At 37.4% G+C, this 20,776-nt stretch overlaps 1 protein-coding gene across 2 annotated transcripts in view; it reads right to left on the bottom strand.

Moving 5' to 3' along the window:
- Positions 1 to 1,723: 1,723 nt before the first annotated feature.
- Positions 1,724 to 20,776, bottom strand: part of GABRA4 (gamma-aminobutyric acid type A receptor subunit alpha4) — a 36,270-nt gene continuing 17,217 nt past the window's right edge. For both annotated transcript variants that reach the window (XM_085547229.1, XM_015862324.3), the window contains exons 8-9: positions 17,398 to 17,657; positions 1,724 to 5,356 (exon numbers count right to left, since the gene is read on the bottom strand). In XM_085547229.1, coding sequence (XP_085403355.1) covers positions 4,823 to 5,356; positions 17,398 to 17,657 — 794 coding nt within the window. In that variant the 3' untranslated portion in view covers positions 1,724 to 4,822. The remainder of the gene's footprint in view (positions 5,357 to 17,397; positions 17,658 to 20,776) is intronic.

Genomic DNA, 20,776 nt, shown 5'->3' with positions numbered 1-20,776 from the left:
AATGAGTACTCAGTGAGGACTTAGAAGAATTAGTGTATATTAAACTCTTGCAAAACAGTACACTTTTCCTTCCAAAACAATAAGCAGAACTTTTTATTGGAAGCATACTTAAGTAAATAAAAAGCCCCACACTGATATTAGTACGTTTTCTCCCAACAATCTAAACATAAGTAACTTAATTTGGAATCACACTGTGAAAGAAATATGAGGTCTTAGAAAAAAAAAAAAAAAAACAAACAAAAGTTTTGGGAAAGACAAAGAGGCTGTCATCACCTAACTGGCTGCTTCTTTCCTAGACTAAATTCTTCACTGTTTTGTTCACTTTAAATAATGATACCTGTAAGTCCATTTAACCACCTGATTTGCACTAAGTTTACAAACGGTGCACCCTTTTGCTTTATGCTTATCAGACCATCCAGAGAAATATTTCCCATTCTCCTCACTACCCATGACATCACGTAAGCTTACTGTCACATGTATTTGCGGTTCTCCAATACTTGGTTTTATCCACATCATCATTAAACATTATACTTCACCTAGGCTTCTCGGCCAGACATTTTCTTAATCTGCCACTTTAGGATTAAAAATTCCAGTAACAATATTTTTCAGCTATCTGTGTTGTAATTATAACAGTGTTAGCCACAGAACAGCTTTCTATTTTAATAGAAGTTCCCTCCATCTCCAATAGCACAAGGCAGATGGTGAAGTTAGGATCTAGATAAATATACACCGTGGATGCTGATATTCTTACACAGTATGCAGTCTCTTCGCTACATCATAAGGTTCACTGCATCAGAATGACATGCAGGTGTTATGCAAGGAAACAGGGAACAGAATTCTGCATGTATTCAAAAGATGAGTACATTCATTTTTCTCTGAAACAGTGCTTCAGTCCCATTACCTATACACACTTGGCTTTCCCAGCTTTTTGCAAAGTCCATCCTAAGTAATGAAAATGATGAGATGCCCAAGGTTACATCTGAACTCCCCGTAATCAATAAATTTTAGTTCCTGCTAAGCAAAAAGCTTCAGGCACACTACTTTATAAATTATTTGCCTCTTTCATTCAATCATGCAGTCTACTTGTCAGATTGTAAGGTAATGCAGACTGAATTACTTAAGTTTACAAAACCTGGTGTGTTTTTTTTTTTCCTAAAAATCATGCAGGAATAGAAACCCAGAGTGTCTCAGAAATATGCCACTGATATGCAATTGATGAAGGCAAGTCCATTCTGTAGGAGAAAAGCCAGACTCCAGTTCAGCTGCTGAACTCCAGGAGCTCATGTCACCACATGGGACTGGGGTCTAGGTTTGCCTCTTCACTTCATTATTCTTGTAATTGCAATGAAAACTCTTAATATTATATTAGTGAGCTAATATATATTTGACCTTGTTATGTTAGCCTCACAATTGACTACGAAATATGCTTCAATGCATGTGAAGGTAATCTTCTTGATCTGAGCTTTTAACTGTTTTTCTCAAATGATTCCATTACTGGCTGGGGCTGCACCAGTGAAATCTGTAGGAGTTTTGCTATTGGTAACGTCTCCGAGGAAACAGCAGTTAGTAGGACTGGTAAGAAAAATAACTGAAGTGGTTGATTAGTTCTAAATGGCTATGTTACCATCAAGAAATATCACCTAACAAAACCAATATATTAAAAAAAAAAAAAAAAGTATTAAAAACAAAACAACAACAACAAAAAAAAAAACACCAAAAAAGCCACAATTCCTGTAAAGTTTATTACACTCAAAATCAGCCCTAGAGATCTATGTGGGCACTGAAATGACATGTGCAACATTCTCCCTTTGGATTTTATTTACCAGTATTGAACATTTCACCCTCTATATTTAGCATTTTCCTGCTTTTTTTCTTTTTTTTTTTTTTTTTCCCCCATGCTTCTAAATTGCACAGTATTCAGAACCTGCCAGTATTTCTGAGTATACTGAAGGTTGTTGAGTGTTTCTGATCATTCTGCAAGGAGATTAAATAAGATTAACAACTCCCTGTTTACATCACCCTTATGTACTTTGGAAAAATAGTTATGGTAATTTCTTCTTATGCTGTAACACAATAATGTAGCACAGTACAATAAATTAGTCCTAGGCTCATAATGAGATAATTTTATATATACCATTTTGAATATAAACATGCAAGCATCAGAAGGTAATTCAGGAATTGAATGATGGGTTAAAAATATATTTGTTCTGAGATATCATGAAAAAAAAATCTTGTAACAGGGAAGCACAGAAATTAGTATTTTGAATTCAAATAATTACTGCAATCATTTTCTCCTTCTTATAAGTCTTTAAAATTAAACAGGACCTACAAATGAATCTAAATAGTACATTTACTTCAACCTTGGCTAAACAGCCTGAACCGGTGTTGATTCTACTGAGCAATCCATGAAAAAAGCTGATTATATGAGCAGTACTGGGGGATGGGTGGAAAGGAAGACAGCTGTTTAGACTGAATCATTTAGAGCTCTAGGAGAAAACATTCTCATTTTTCATCAGAGAGAAAAGCAAAGAGTAATTTCAATAACTTTTGGAGCAAACACTAAGTTCTGAACAAATATAGAGCCATTGTTCTTCACACTAGAAAAGAATTACCCTTTGTCCAATTATGATCAGCAATTGCCAGAGGATTAGGTTGGGTTTTTTTTTCTTCCAGACTCACAAAATAAACAAATGATCTCTGCTGTAGAATATCTGCTATTCTGACAATCTAAAATAATGTGCCTAAATGAGAGAACAGACACAATTCCCAGTGATACATCTGAGGATGCAAACTACTGCAGCTTGACAACCTGTACGTGTGCTCCACTTCCAATCCCATGTTTTGGAATGCATAATGGTTTTCTAAGGAGCACTGTAATCTCAGGCTTCTTCTACATATAAAAGGTGAGGACTTTGCCCACTTTCTTGAGAACATCACTTTAGTGAACAAAAAATGGGTAAGGCAACTGTTTATACTACTACATCATGATAAGGACATGTAAGACATTCCAAATCCTACGAATCCTGCCATGTATGTTCCAATGTTATACATAAAATAATAGCCATAGTACATGCTGTATTACACAACTCTTACAGCCTCCAAGATCCAGCAAGCTAGCAGGTCAGATTCTCAGCTGCAAAATAGCTACAATGTTTGGATTGATAGAGATATATTGTTACCGTACAGCAATTCTATTCCCAGTTCTGTGTAGGACTGCCTTGATTACCCCAGCTGCTTGTGGTTTCCATCAGACCCTCAGTCACTTTATCATTACATGAGCAGAGCATTTCAAAACACAAACCTTGAGGTCCCCAGCATAAAACTTTGGCAATGAGCTACCAATCTGCTATGTCAATTAACTGTAGCTAATGATTAGTCCAGGCAAAGGAGAATAGGCTTCCCCCCTATCCTTTAAAAACCACAGCCAGACCACAGCTCAGAATTTGGCCTTTGATATTCACTTGTCACCCGCACAGAAGTGCTAACCATTTGCCTAAGCAGATGGATCTCCGCAAAGACCTTCAGACTGATGGCCAGTATATCCACTGCTCATACAGATGAAAAGAACACTGTTCATAAGATCTTTATCGGGCTTAAACTGTTCACTTTTTTTTAAGGAAAGAAAAGCAGCTGTCTGTTTGTATGCTAAACCACTAAGAAAAGCACCCACAGTGCTAGATAAACTAATGGACCATAAATACATTTCGTGTTTCCCCTGCTTCACCTAGAAACAAGCTTTTTGTACTTATGTCATAGTGTTCCTTCACAAAAGAGCATCTCATATTCACTCAAAGTTGTGCCATAGCCACACATATCAAAGCACAGGAAAATATGTTTTTCTTGATTTTGAAGCCACTTCAAAGTTTGTTGAAAATTTAACTTGACTCAAATGTTATACAATAAAAGAGAGAGAAAAATATGTGTTTAAAGGAAATCAGAGGTGCGGTGACTGAAAAATACGGAAAACAAACAAAACAAAACAACAATTAACAAATCCAAAAGTATCCAAAGGAAAGAACAAAGAAATCAAAAATTTGAACACTGTGGGCCTGGTCCCATTCTATCATGTGATACAATTTAGAAATAAATCCACTCAAGCTGGTCACCACAGTCTAAGAAGAATCATATTTAAGATTACCTTACCAAACAAAAATTCCAATTTTGAAAATTACTTCAGATTTTAGATTTTACAAGGTTAATTCATTCTTATTTTGAAATAAGAATTTCCAAGATTGCAATGCAAAACAATGATTTGTAAAAATATATGGAGCTCTACAACTCCTTTGCATAACTCTTCTGGAGTTGCACTTTCCCAGGCTGGACACTATTTTCTTTTTCCACTGCTCATTTTCCCCCTATTCTCCCAATTTTAGACTAGCAGAAAAAGTCCTTTTCTAGCAGGTACTGTCAAAATATTCAGGACATGGGCCTTGCAGTCAAGAAATGCAATGCTGTGTCCAGACAACAGTGCTAAGGGCCTCAGGGATCCATGATAATCAACATGCATAATTCCTAGCAATGGAGATGAGTTCCACTGCACAGTTGTGCACCTCCATCTTTGATCTTTTCCCTGTGCATGTTCCTCCCAAAGGCAAGTAGTCTGTCTGAAGAGTGATGATTCACTCCTAGCTGATGGGAAGAAGAGAATTCTGTTACCTATTATTAGAATTACCTCATTATCCCCAAGAACTCCAGCCTTCACAACGGGAAAGTAGCACACAGCTTTTATAAATAAGAATTATTGACTTTTTAAATAGTTTCAAAAGAAGAAACTCTGCATCAAATGTGAGTATAATTTAGGAACTACTACATAGCAGCAAAACTACATTAGACTTTCTGATTTTTCCATGGTATCCTTGGATAGATACACCACCCAGTAGACCATGTTAAATGCTCCAAAGGTAACAGGAAATAAAATTCGTGCGTATTTGTCTATCTTACTAGTGCCAGAATGAGAGGCAGGGGGAGCAGGTGGTGTGACAGCAGATGGTTTTGCAGATGCTCCTAATGTATGAGGTGTGGTGGTCTGAATCTGCTCCAGTCTAGATCCAAGCAAGTGCTGAATGGAAGGGGAACCAACTGTGGCATGCTGAGATACAAATCCAGTTAAAATTGGGGTAGAAGGAGGAGCTGGAGGGGTAGCTCTTGCAGAAGATAATGTCTCTGATGCATTAATACGTGTGAAAGGGTTTGGACTTGATGCAGAAAGGGAGTGGGGTGTAACGTCAGAAGACCCCTGAGCTACAGAGGGAGGCTGGATGGAGCTGTGCCTTGTGTCAATTCGACTCCCACCATCAGCTTCTGACTGTACTGTGGCATTTGTTCGTTTCCTCACATTTGAATTGGCATCTGTACTCTGCAGTTACAAAAAAAAAAAAAAAAAAAATAGTAGTCATTCTTAGAACAAACACATGAACAGAAGCAATGGAAACTTTATAATCAAATATTAAAAGAAAAGTACTCACAAATATCAATAGTAGGTTGATCTTGAAGAACAAAAATATAACATTTTTATGGAAACAGATATAACAGCATATAAAGGTATAAATGAGAATTCCTTTTATCTGTGGTTGTAATACAGGTAAACATACCTGACATCTCACACTTAATGAGATCCCCATGTAAATTTAGTACCACGAAGCTAAACATTCTTGGCTAGGGTTTTTTTTCAGGCTCACCCTCAAAGAAAATTCTCTATGTCTCTATTTCTCTGATGATATAAAAATATTCTAGAACTGACTTACCAGCCATAATGGTTGACTTTTGAATTTTTGTCTCTAGAAATGTAACTATCATACATTCGGAACTCTAGCCATCTTCTAGAGCAGAGAAAATGTCATTATTTACCAAACCAAGTTTCCCCTTTTCTTGCTTATCCAGAAATAAAGCCAGTACACATTCACATTAACCACAGGTGATAAATTATTCAGCTGCAAATGAACCAGTGAATAAACCAGTCTTCCATCCACTACATCCTTCCAGTTATTAACTACAAAAAGTGAAACCTCTACCTCCAGGCAAGTCTGCATGTTATTCCAAAATATATACTTCAGTCAAGTAGTACTTATTAGGCTGTATAAGAAACTGAAGTACAGATAAGAATTCAGAGATGGCAAATCCAGCAGGATTTAATATTTTACTGATTTCTAAGAGTTCATCTTCTTCTCTGTTCTTCTCTGCATGTAAGAGTAACCACAAGCACACCTGAACCTCCTTCTTGAAATGTACCTGAAAAGCAGACTTTTGAACCATCAACTCTGTACTTTCTAGATATAATACATGAACATATTTCACAAAGATGTACACTGCTTGTCAAGAGACGTGTATTTAATCACTGGTATGATACATATACTCTACAGAAGCAACACAGGCATAAATACAGATAGAACTAAATAACCTCTTGCTATACGTATCAAAAACCACATTTTGCACATTTCTGATTTATGCTTCACAAACATCGCCTTGCATCATCATGCGCTGTAGCTTTGTTTCCATTACTTTCCCTCTCCTACAAAGAATCCAGACAAAACTCAAGGCACAAGGAAGAGAAAGACAGAAAGTAGGCAGCAGTCTCTCATCTAGCAGCAGTTCTCTCCAGCTAAATGCTCAGAGTATAAATGGGGAAGTATTTGAAGTACCAGTGCCTTAAATACTGAAAAGAATGACAACCATGCCTGTTGGCTGTGTCACTTGTACTTAGTTGTTTTGCTCAAGGAAACAGAAATGGGAGCTGGAAAAAAAAAAAAAAAAAAAAAAAAAAAAAAAGAAAAAAATGCACACACATAGACAAGGACTACTTTGGAAGTAATGTCTTCTCTTTTATTATGTTGGCCTGTGAAGTCAGAGGCAAATGTTACTGGTATGGCAGTACAGCATGAACTTTTCTGACAGTATCCCCGTACATGTTGTCACCATGTGACAGATGGCAGGAAAGGCGTACTCTGACAAAACAGTGTCTGACATGGAAGCGCATATGAAGCAAAGATATTGAATTGAATTCCTCTGTGAGGAAACATTTTAACCCATTGACTTTCATTGACCTTAGCTGAATGTTTGTGAAGACCAAACAGTGGATGTGAATTCAGTGAGGAAGAGGGTGGTGCATTTCAGCAATGGCAACAGCAACATAAAATTTTGATCAGTTCATCCACGTAAATCAGCAAACAGTGGTGACAATGTTGAAAAACAGTGTTGTGCAGCTGAGAATTTGCTCTACCAAATAGCGCTATCATGCTCCTCGTATCTCTTGTAGTTTCCATGAAAATAAATAGGAGGCATTACTTTCAGAGCTACCTATGTATATCATGGGACATTTCCAACACTCCCATCATGATCAGAATGCTGGCCCCAAATTCTGCTCATTGCAGAACAAATCAGTCACTGTCAGCACTGGTAGCTTGAACTAGTCTGAAGCTGTAACATAAATGGGCATGAACAGCAGCCTGTTCACAGCTGACATATTTGCCAGTTCATGGTTGATATATTAAAGAATCCCTCCTATGTTTCATGATTTTCTTTTCTGCACAGAAGTGAAAAAAAAAATAAAAATAATGTATTGATACATTCTTATGCATGTGCAATTTGAAGTAGCAGAAGTCTGGAATTACTACATAAATATCAAAGGAAACTTATTTCCAGAAAGAAACAATTATTGTACTGTTTGAAAGAGCAGCCTGAGTCATTCTCTGGGAAGGGTAGAAATACACACAGATGTGCAATTGGATACCTTCACATAAGGGGTGTCAGTGACCCAGGAACAGCAAAGCAATCTTTTAAGACAGCTAAATTTAAATTATAAAACACAACAAGGACAGGAGCATTTGCAATAGACCAAGAGGGCTACCTGCCCTAATTACAGCCCCCAGGGTGGGACAGAGGCTGTAAGAAGACCTGCCCTGGAGCTAGCACAACATGTGTCATCAGCTTTGACAAGCCACTTGGTTTCTGTGTCCTTTCCTTCTGTGCATCAAATACAGACACTGGTATGACAGACAGAACAGCCAGACTCCCTGGCACATCACAGTCCCCCTGTTTCTGTTGTGGGCAGTTTTTTTCGTCAGAATGTACGCAAAATGCCTCCTCTCCCCCGCAACTGCAGCTGTCATCCAAGTGATCAAATAAGACCTGCTGCTGCTTCATCACTACTCACGTCCCATTACAGTATTTATTCAAGAATAAAGTTATCTGTACAATTTCAAATTATCCAAGCGTGTGACTTTCAAAAGCTACTATTATCTTTGTTGCCACTGGAACACAAAACATCCAATACTTCAGGAACCCAACCTTAAGAGAGAAAAACAGTTTCCTCCTCAGTATTACAATGTACACACATAGATCTGCTGAAGTGGAGCAGACCATGTAACATGTACCAGTTCCAGTTCACCGAGACACTGCCACCACCTTCTCATAAATCCTTGCCTTGCACTTGCCTTATTCAACACTGTATCATGACAATAACTCATTCTCCTTGAAAACTCTCAGGGACTCTCTTCTTTGGTTCCTCCAGTTGAAAAATTCTTGTTAATGATGGTATACATGTGACCTGTGTCCTCCTCTATTAAATACTGGTCATTCAATTCTTCCTACATTAGTGTATTCCTTCTCTGTACAGATGATATCTCACAACCCTACATTACTGAAAATTTCATCTAACTAATGCCTTGTGCCAATATCACTAATAAAAAAAATAATAATAATAAAATTAAAAAAAAAAAAAAAAAGTTAAGTAAGGTTGATTCCCCAGCCAAGCCTTGAAGAACCAATTTCTGCTGACATCAGCAAAGGACAGATTAACCATTACATTGTGAAAGATACTCAAACACTACATTTGACTTGTACTAAGTAAAACATTCATAGATATTTTGGTTGTGGTACGTATTGACAATTAAGGATATTGTGATAATTTGAATAACAAAATTTTTGATCACAGAGTCATAGAACATTCTGAGTTGAGAGGGACTCATAAGAATCTTCATGTCCAACTTTTGACTCATACAGGACCACCCAAAAATCAGACCGTATGTTTTAAAGCATTGTCCGGACACTTCTTGAACTTCAGCAGCTTAGGGCAGTGACTACTGCCCTGGGGAGTCTGTTCCATGCCCATCACCCTGTGGTGAAGAACTTTATCCTAACACCGCACCTGATCCTTTCCTCACATCGCTCCATTTAGTTCTCTTGGGTCAAGTCACTGTCAACAGAGAGCAGAGCTCAGAATTGCACCCCTGCTCCCCTCATGAGAAGCTGTAGGCCACCACAAGGCCTCCCCTTAGGCAAGGGAGTGTAAATTCTTGCTGCCTCCTAAAAATATTTGACTTGTTTGGTGTTGTTTATGTGTGGGTTGTTGTTGCTGTTGTTTTTATTAACAGTAAGTAACACAAACCTACTGCCAATCATCTTTTAATTTGGAGGTATGAGAATAAGAAATAAAATGCAAAAAAAGAAATGAAAGTCAAATTAAATGGAACCCAAGAAATGAAGGGATTATGCAAGTAAAGACTCCTTTTCAAGGGCAAGTCAGGAAAACACTCAATTATCCTGAGCCAACACAGAGCTGTTGTGCTGCTCCAGATGGGGCTCCACAGGAAACACTGAGTCCACATTTTTTTACATTTTCACACTGGATTAAGAAACAAATTCACTTTCTGGAGGCATTTGGGTGAGAATTTTGGGAGACATTTAAAATGCAGTAGTTAAGGAATGCAAAATGAAGTCTGAAAGCTCTCATCAAATGTATCAACAGCCAGCCTCAGTGTGTTTGATGAAGATTGCCTTTTTATAAAATGGGCCAACTTACTGCATATGTAAATGACACCTCACTCTTTCTTTGAAACAGCCTATCATTCTGACCAGCTCCATACTTCAGAAGCACTAGCAAACTACATGCTCTAAGTGCTATGCTTCACCATATCCTATTTCAAGAGGATGCCACCTTTCAGCAGAGATTCATAATCATATGGACTAATGAAAGAGCAAAGTTGAAAAAGTATACACAGAAACATTTAAAGAGCTCCCACCCTATGCTTTGACCAGGGACCATGGAATAGAACAAGATGTTCAAATTCTGTCAGATCACAGAATGGCCTGGGTTGAAAAGGACCACAGTGATCAAGTTTCAATCCCCTGCTATGTGCAGGATCACCAACCAGCAGACCAGGCTGCCCAGAGCTACATCCAGCCTAGCCTTGAATGCTTCCAGGGATGGGGCATCCACAACCTCCCTGAGCAACCTGTTCCAGTGCATCGCCACCCTCTGTGTGAAAAAAATTCCTCCTCCTAATATCTAAACTAACCCCCCCACTGCTTCAGTTTAAAACCATGAACAGCCATGCCCCTTCCTGTTTATATGTTCCCTTGAAGCACTGGAAGGCCACAATAAGGTTTCCCTAAAGCCTTCTCTCCAAGCTAAAGAACATTTCACTTGGCATGGAGATAGAATAACTAAACAGATCTTCTCACAGGTGTGTGTAAAATGTAGTAATTAATTCTGTGTCCTTCCCCTGACAAGTGGATTTCCATGAAATTGACCATGAATAATGAAACAAACAAAGCTCTCTGCATTCTTTAAAACAAATCCATACAATTTACTGTTAAATACTATGGCAGATTTATGAAGCAAATTTGATGGTCAGTATCTGTGACAGAATGTATAAACCAAAAATCTCCCCATCACACACATGGAGGGAAAAAAAAAATAAAAAAATCCACTCAGATAATCCATTTAAGCTCAAAGCTCAACTTCGACGGATACTGTTGTTTACTACCACACTAAAATGATGCACAAATGAGTTGATCTAAACACTTCAATATTTAACAAGGTTGGCACTCTATAAACAGATACTCACATAACGTAGAAGTCCTGAAACTTCTTTAAGCCTACATAAGCATTTATTGAAGCCAAAAACAAAATACTGGATTGTTTTGTATGTATTACCAGCTTTCTGACAAGCAAGCCAACTTTGCACTTCAATGAAGTCAGATTGCAAATTTAGCATGAACTGAAGTAGCGTGCAGCAGCTGAGCTGAGATTCATGGGAATGGGATCATCAACACAGCAATACACAGCACGGAACTGACAAAGTTAGTCATCTTCCTACAGAACAAAGAGAGATGATAACAGTCACAGTACATCTTTCCTATGATAAGGCCAACCCAGAATCTGTAAAACAAGCAAGAACACTGTTTAAAAATCACATGCCAAGTCCTGAGGAGAATGTAGCAACGATAAAAGTGAATGCCAGGACATCAGGTGACTTTATCCTTATGACTGCATTTAAGTGTGTAAACACCCAACAATGCTGCAAGCTGCAGGAAATATGTTGGTTCAGCACTCTACAGTTAGCTCCTTCATACATCTCAGCAGTCCTCTTATAATCTATTTGTGCTCCACACAGAAGCTTTCCATCATTCCCTGCAATTTTAAACTGTTTTGTAGCTTGTATAATAGGTACAACCTGTTGGGATTAGAATCCAAAATAAAGCAGTTCCTACAGGCCAGCCCAACAAGGATTCAGTATTATTCAATATTGAAATACTCTTCTTAAGCTTCTGGCCACCAGAGGACACAGCCAACAAACACCTGCTGATAAGTAGGGTAGATATTAATGCTACAGCCGTCTACCTGCAACACAATACAGAGCTGCCATTCCAGTCAGCCTCAGCATTCTTTGGAAAATTGTTCAACAGTTCTGCAATTGGGCGCATGACACACCAGCAACCCCATCCTATATCTCTCTCTTTTAGTTTAAAATCATTTCTCCTTGTCCTATCACAAAAGACCCTGCTAACAAATTTGTACACTTACTTTTTATAGCTGCCCTTTAGATACTCAAAGGCCACGATCAGGTCACCTTGCAACCTTCTCCAAGCTGAACAACCCCAGCTCTCACAGTCTACCTGCACAGAGGAGGTGTTCCATTCCTTGGATTATTTTACAGCCCTCCCCCACCCCCACCCCCCCCTCCAGCAGGCCCCCATCTCTCCTGTACTGAGGACTTCACAAGTGGATGCAGTATTCGATGTAATGTAGCACCAGTGCAGAGCAAAGGAGCAGGATAACCACCCTCACCCTGCTGGCCTCACTTCTTTCAATGCCACCCAGGATACAGTGGGCTCTCTGGGCTGCAAGGGCACACTGCTGGCTCACATTTGATTTCCCATCTACCAGTACCTCCAAATGCTCTTCAGCAGGGCTATGCTCTATCCTTACATCCCCCAGATTGTATTGGTAGTGGAGGGGTGCCATAACCCAAGTGCAAGAGGATCACCCAGGCCCACTGATCAAGCTTGTCTAGGTCTCTCTGGATGACATCCCACCCTATCAGTCATGTTGATGACACCATACAGCTTGTAAACACATCTGCAAACTTGCTGAGGATGCACTTGATCCCACTGTCAACATAACTGATGAAGATGTTAAAGAGCACTGGTCCCACAAGGCAGATCTGTACATAATTACTAAATTTCCTCAGGTAGAAAATTCTTTAAAGTGCCTAATCATCATTTTGGGCACTTGCTTACCTCAAGGTTATAAAGAAAAACAAGACCAACACTTGAATAGGGTACCACAATCAAAGCAGTTTTAAAGTTCCACAGAAAAATTCTAGTTATGTATTAAAATAGTCAAGCATATAATGAAGAGATGTTACTTTCTTTAAGGGAATGAAAAGTGAAGAGTAAAAAAATATTTTTTATGCCTCAATATTGATTTTGCAAGACTAATCTTAGTTTTTTATAACAGAATTATTGAGCCTTCTATATAACACATGTAAATTAATATGTCAGAAAACCAGAGATTTGCTGTATGAAGGCATAGGTTTCCAAAACTGGGGGATTTCAGTTAATTCATAGAAAAATTCATGCAAAAATTGGAAGGCTTAAAGCAACTGAAACCTGGCATTATGTACTGTTTAGCTGCAACATGAAAACTGTTTGTGTAGCAATTAAATAATATTTTCCTATTCAGCTCTGTCGCAGTTCTTTTTATCCTTCCCATTCCTTTCTAAAAAACAGTCTGTTCTTCTGGGAGGACATTACATACTCTGCCAAATTCACACCGTTTGACATTTACCAGGGAAGTAACATGTTGTCATCAGTGTAAATAATGCTGCTAATCCCAATTCCCACTGAGTCACCATATTGCTGTGCTGCTAGTAAATGCACAACTTGGACGAGAAATCTAGCATGATTTACTATTATGCTGCAGAGTCAGTCAATCAATTTTTTACTGGAATAGTAGTGAAGGTTTTGTTTTGCATTACAGAATCCTGGAATATGATCAAGTAAAAGGTCCACCTGACACAATATACAGTGCATTCCAGTTTGTAGTTTTAGCAATGCGTATTTATACTACAAAAAGAAAAGAACTAAAAATAAGATAGTTGCAATCAGATCAATACAAGACCTTACCGAACGCTTAAAACTTACAAGGAAAGTAATTTTTATTATTAAACAAACTTAAATTGCTCATTCTAATGATGAAACCACAAGGAGTGCCTTTTCTCAGGAGAACAGTACAATGACAAAACACTTCAGTATTTTTATTTTTTGTCAAAAACAATAGGGCTTAATATTCTCTAGAATAATCATCTGAGAAATTGGCATTACCAAGCTATACTTGCTTTGGTTTCCAAAACAAAAGCCTTATAAATTAACTCTCCCAGTAACTACAGCAAACACCATCAAGTCTTGGAGCATCAGATAAACAACAGCAGATCACCTCTCTCATACTCCCTTTCCCACAATTGTGGTAGTTCATTATAATACTTACAGAAGACTGAAGAGAGATAAATTAGCACATTTCCAAGGAAGGTTTAGAAGAGATAGCACTCCAGCAGGATTTCTTGTTTGGTTATAAAACAAGTGTTGAAATTAAACTCCTCCCTTTTGTACATATCAGAAAAAAATAATTCCCACTTTGAATAGTAAAGCCTCATTCTGCAGCTTTGAATTCCAGCAGTTCCATTCAATTTATCACCACACAGATGTTTTTCTGGAATTCAATGGAGCTTACACCACACTTAAGTCGGATCAGAATCCACCCTCAAATCTAATACCACACTGTGTACTTTCAGTAATTACTCTGCTCACTTGGCAGAAGAAAAGTGTCTCTGCTTTCACTGTAAATTTATTCCACACTCAAATGTATTAAAGGTAAAGCAGTGTCAGGTTCTTGGAAGAAGACCAGAGTTTTTTTAGTGTAACACTTCAATTTATGCCATTTAGGAAGATCTATCAGGTAAAATATTTTCAAAAATATTTACAGTTTTTGACCTGCCAGTGTCAGGATCCCAACTGAGATGTGGCTGCACCTCAGATAACTCCTTCCTCATACAGAAGAGGTTGGGTTAATTGCACTTCTCGATTTGCTGGGAGAGTGGAAGCTATTATACATTTCAATCAACAGTAACAAGAAAAATGAGAACTTTGCTTATAAATTCATGAGGTACGAACATCACACCAGTATGCATGCTCCAAGTAAGGACAGGAGTCTGCATCTATGAGACAGTGAAGAACTTGACCCCCAAATGTCTTCATTAAATGCTATTTGGCCAACATAAAATGACATTTATAATATTTAACTGGCTTCAGAAAACAGAAGTTTAGGAATTATAATGTCCTTGAAATCAACTCTGAAGAAATTATTCCATTCAAAAAGTTTGCTCAAGACTGACCTGTTTTTTTCAAGTTTCAAACTCTTGAAACAAACAGCTGAGTTTGAAGCTCATGCTAACAGTGTTTAGAAGCCTATTTTTGAAGAATATTTTTCAGTAACATTTTTCATCTCCAAAATTGGGTAGCTCTTTAAAAATAAACTTCATAGGAATACAGGGAAAAGGAAACAGTGCAGAAGCTTAAAAATAGACTCAGGAGTCCAATAACAAACCATAAATCATTCATTTCCATCACACACTGACTTGCAACATCATTTCTGCTTTTAGTAAAGAAAGGAGTTCAGAATGTTTTGGGACAAGTTCGTTCCTTCCAACCTAAAAGCAACTAAGCTTGATCCCAACACAATTAAATCCCAGGAGACAATGGTGTAAATCAGTTTTTCCTTGATCTCTAGCAATTGTGCTAAAAACAGAATTTCTAGCACAGTAGTGGCAATATAGTACAGGCACAAAAAAAAAAAAACCAAAAAAAACCACAACAAACCACACACAAAAACATCAGCTGATTTGAGAAATCAAGTTCTATAATGTAACTATGGAGAAAAAAATGCTTAGCATTTACCTTGAGAAATAATGCCTACAGATTATATGCTATAGGCTACCATCCCACATTCTTTGTGTACCACAAATTTGCAGTGAAACAAGGATTTTAACCTCTGGAAATCCAGCACTGATTAGGCAGTAAATCCAGAGAAAAATCAGATTCATAAGATACAAGATTCAAGACTATCCTTTTAGACATAGAACAAAAATATTAACGAGAAAGACTGTATCACATATCAGATTGGAAAGCAAAGTACCAGTCACGTTAGCTTCTAAAGACTGTTCTGTGAAGCAGGACACAAGGACAGAAATCATCACCTACTCATTGAAGGGTAAATAGATTTTATAAAAACATCTAGTATCATTTGTTATAATGCAATTTATTTTTCTACAGACCCAAATAAAGCCTTACTATCCCCTAAACAAACACTTATTAACAATACTCAGTGTCTGAGATACTATATTAAACAGTATGCTGTATAGTCAAGATGAGCCAGATAAACTAACAGCACCAATACCTCTAAGCACAAGGAGTACCACATGCTGCTATAAGCATAATTTTTTCTTATTCCTATCTCTCGCTAGCAGCAAACAGAATGACATGTAATAAACTCCTCATGAACACACCTATCCTTTTAAGCTGAACTGGGAGCTAGAAGAACAACATAGCCAGAAGACTGAAAACTGTAATGATGCATGATAGAAGAGCAAAGAAGAAAAATGGAAGTGGGTGGACAGCAACTGAGGAGTGATATCAAATGGATTGGGTGGAAAAGCAAAAAGAGCAAATGAATAAGGAAAGAAACAAATGAGATGTGGAAAGACAGAAGACAGAATTGCCAAGAGTTCATCTAAAACAGTAGTTCTTAAATCATGGCTCAGTAAAAGAAAATTACAAAACAAGTTTGATGGAAGATTGAATTATGATGCTGCTGTAGGTGTCATACTTCTTGAGTGATGTTGTCAGGAGAGCCAGTCATAACTGAGAGTTACTGGCTTACCATATGGTGAGTGCAAGTGCGGAATGACTTTGTTAGCTATGTGTCTGATGAATAGGAGAAGGAATGCAGCAGCTAGTGAGGGAAGGCGAACTAAAAAAGGGAGGGAAGGAGAATCACCAATGAGCTCAACTGGGAGCAAGATCACACCCTTGTTAACTGGTCTGCACACTGAGGTAACTACAATGTAAGTCTCACAACCTCAGGCACTACAGGAGCTGAAAAGCATTTTGCTAAAGAGCCCCAAAATCTTATCAGGAGCTGAGGTGAGTTCCTGTGTGTATTTATAAGTAACATAATAATGACATCTGTAGCATGAATAATGTTTCATCCAGTGTTCTTTTAAAACTTCCTGAAATTGCAACTGATTAAAAAAGAAAATTCTACACAGGTGACACATGCAATGAATGCACAACAGTGATGGCTGAGGAAATTCTGTGAGGCATAATTGCAATGCATATTTTAATTCACTTTAAAAAATTAATCATCGAAAATAACATTGTCTATATGATGTAATATCTGTATTATCTTGTAATATGCTGTAATATCTTGTCTTTATTATCAGTCCAAGCAGAATCAATACATAAAGGGATAGAAAGTTTCTTAAAGATACCCATTCTAACTTACCCTCACCAAAACACAATAAAATACAGAAGAGAAGGCAGGTATGGACAGACATAACCTCCTCCAATCTCTAATACTGCAGGTAAAAGAAATCAAATAAAGCTTTACAGGATTTTTTTTCATTGCATATGGCGTAGCATTAGTCTTGGAAAATACTGATTTATACTTCATGCAGGAGAGAAATTTGTTTGCCAGACACTTATAACAACTCTAGATCCAGATTCTGAAGAATGAGGTGAACACCTTTTTCTGATTGCCCTGTAGAGGGAACTGCTTGCCTCCAGCATAGCTGTACCAGAGGGAATGTGAAACAGACTCTTCTGTTTCACAGTTCTGAGCAGGAGATACAAGTCTGGTGGGTTGGGACAGGATGCAGAAGACCAGCTGAGACTTATTTCAAGACCTTTATTCACTGTCTCCTCTGCAAGGGATGGGAATATGCTGGAATGGCAGGGGAGGATTTTGGACTCAGAGGAAAAAGTTAAAGGCCTGTTTTTGTTGAGAAATGCTACAAAGAGAAAAAGAAAAATGGAAAAGATTTGTATAAACTGAAAACGTACCGTATGTGTCTCTTCTATACTTTTTTCTCTTTGTATTGGAGCAACTGGAAATTCAAGGAGGGATTTTACCGTCTTCCTTTTGGCTCTTTCCATTTGAATATTAGTAAAATAGTTGACAGCAGCAAACTCGATAAGAGCAGAAAACACAAAGGCAAAGCAGACCGCTATGAACCAGTCCATGGCAGTAGCATATGATACTTTTGGCAGTGAGTGTCTTGCACTGATGCTCAGTGTCGTCATTGTCAACACTGTGGTTATTCCTTCAAAGAAACAGAACAATAGCACTGCTGAATGCAAGTAAATCAGAGAGAGAATATAAAAGTAGACAAACAGCTTCAAACAAAGAGTTTCATATCACCTACAAGTTATTTAAATCCCTTTCCACCTCTAATTGTAAAATCCACTATTAGCAATGAAAAGGCAGTTACACTGAAAAAATATTATAACAGAAGTCACTCCAGTGAATGTGACACTCAATCTTGACAGCAAATGGAAGAAAATAAATATCCTATTCAGTTTAAAAATATATTTATTACCAGAAATTAAATGTGAAAATCTCCAGTATTACTCCTTTAAATCAACACAGCAAACACAGTATAAGATAATGTTCTTCTAGCACTGCAAAATAATGTACTGTGTAATATACTACTACCATAAGAGCAAGACTCAGATATTGCCATCAGACAGCACACTTTGTGTTGGCTTCATAAGGCAATCTTAAGAACTTCTGATATTCTACACTCAGCAATCCACTCTCCATAAAAATGAACTGCTGGGTAATGTAGGAAAGAAACAACTGACACATGGAGTAAAGATAACTCATCTCTCTGTTAGACTAAGAAAATGAAGGAAAGCCTTTCTATGCATCTTATGAATACTGCATTAGATTTAAGTCATGTTAATCACCATGTACTAATGAGCAGTAGCTACACACACACAACAGGTAACCAGTTTTTAAAAGAGCCATGCCTTCATTAGATCACCTACAGTTCACACTCAGAAAAGGTGGATGCTTTCAATACATATTTTTTATGCCAAATTATGTAGAATTTCCTAAAACAAATAATTTTCTAAATATTTGAATGTAATTAAGTTGTTTAACAGGGCATGTTTTCAGACTGCAAGAAATGCATAATTTTTCCTTTAATGGTTTTGGAAAGCTACCTATTACTCTGATCACACTCAGTCCAGATACCACTAAAACATTACAAATTTTTTTTTGGTGCTAAGGAAAACTCAAAGATTATGTAAACAACTCTGTTAATTAGTAATTCATAACCTTATCTTTTAAATCCTACTGCTACTAGTCAACTGATTATTTTTAATTAGGATTTCATCTTCTGAAATAACAACTTCAATTAAAGTATACATGCATGAACACTGAGCTCACAACATGACCATTTCACAGTGACATTTAGAGTGTGAACACTAGCTATACAAAACAAAGTATGTGTTTGTTTGTTTTTTATCTCATCCAAACTATTCCAAGAATAGTTAAAACATAAAGAATGCCATATCTCCCAAATACAAACTACCATGTACAGGTGTGAACGTTGTCCAAGTACTACCACAATAATCTCAAGGAAAACTCACAAGTATATAAATCTTCACTTTCAGGAAAACAACACTGTACTCATACTAATTCAAAATTAAATGTATATACAGAAAAGAATTCAAAATAATTAATAGTCTGCCTTCGAACAGGATCTTCACACACTGTCTTCTAAATGGGCATATATCATTTAGGTAATTTACCATGAAAAAGCCTTCACCTAGACACTGTAATTCAGAAAACAGGACAAAATTAAGCCACTCTCTCCTATTAGAGCTTCTTGTTGCTGGTGCTAACTTGCTTTTTAAAGATAAAGAGGCAGTATCTAGCTCATAAAAGCTCAAATAGCATTTCAGAGCAAACTCAGCAGGACAAAAAACACAAAGCCATCTTCAGTGGGAGGGTGTTGAAAAAACAACACTAAAAATGTTTAATTCTGAGAAAAATTACAGGAAGTTATTTTATCCTGGAAGAGACACGTTCCTGCTTACCTTATCCTTCCTGATTCTACTCTTACTCTCTTCAAACAAATAGTTTGACTGAAATGTGTTTTTAAGAGACATTTACTTAAGAGATTTAAGAATAGGATGAAATAACTTGAATGACCAATGAATGATTCACCAGATATATGGAGCAGAGGGCAGGCTGTGACAGTACTACACTGTTCATTACTCCAGCCTTTCTGTTTCTTCCTATTAAACTACTCCTCTGAGAGATGCAGTTGCCACTGCAGCTGTTCCTAGATATGTGCCAAGGACAAGAAATTAAGTTCTGGTAAAAACCTGTGTGTGTATGTATACGCACACACACAAGTTTTTACCAGAACTTAATTACCTGCCCCTGAGTGTGTGTAGGTATGTATATACACATATACATACACACATATACATGTGAACTGTAAATACCCAGAGTGAAATACTTGCAAGCTTCAGATCAGAAATACAAGTAATCATGAAATATATATTTTAAGAGTGCTTTTCTATAAAAAAATTATTTTAAAAACCTGATTGGAAAATAAAATTTTCTCTCTCTTTATCCCTAGTCTTCCACAATCATCAGATCCACATGTCTATAGCTCTTACTGGAGTACTTTAGTAAGCTTTATTAAACTCTTAAAAATTTCCGCACCAGAGCACCATTACTTCACATATAATTCCACAAACAAGCCTGGATGATATGCAATAAGCCAATGCAATGACCTCACACCTCCCAGCTCATCCATGCCTTCTCTCGCTCACTTTGCAGCACTGCTACCTAGCTTTTTGGGGCTATGATGGTCTCAAGATTCACAAAAGAACCTGAAGGACATATACTGCAGTTCCGTGCGTACTTCATCAGACCACTCAGCACTCATATGCTAAAACTGCAAGAGAAGTGTGTCATATGGTTGTTGTTAAGTCAAACGACTGAACACAGATTCATTACTAGAATTTGGCATGCCCAATCCCTCCCCATTTTATTTCAAATATGGATATAAGACAGCAAAAAGTCACACTATTTATGAAAAAAATGTCCTAGAAAACAGCTCCCAGCAAGACACCCTTACATCAGGGATACATAAAAACAGCAGTTCACCAGCAACACAAACTCTTCAGGAATCATACAACAGGTTTGTAAGCAAGAGACTATGCATGTGTTCTATTCAAGCAGCATACTAGAGCTACTTAAAAAGACAGATGTTCTCTGAATGCTATCTCCCAGCCACACACTGTTAACTTGTTAAACATTCAGAATATATTGCAAAACCAAATTATGTCTTTGTTCCATCTGAAAAGCATTCATAGTGCATCATGTTCAAAATCTTTTTCATAGTAACAGACATCTTGA

Source organism: Coturnix japonica, chromosome 4 (genome assembly GCF_054131305.1).
Source record: "Coturnix japonica strain WE chromosome 4, WE-NBRP24, whole genome shotgun sequence".
NCBI lineage: Eukaryota > Metazoa > Chordata > Aves > Galliformes > Phasianidae > Coturnix > Coturnix japonica.
The sequence above is the reverse complement of the archived record's forward strand: the minus strand, read 5'-3'. Positions and strand labels throughout refer to the sequence as shown.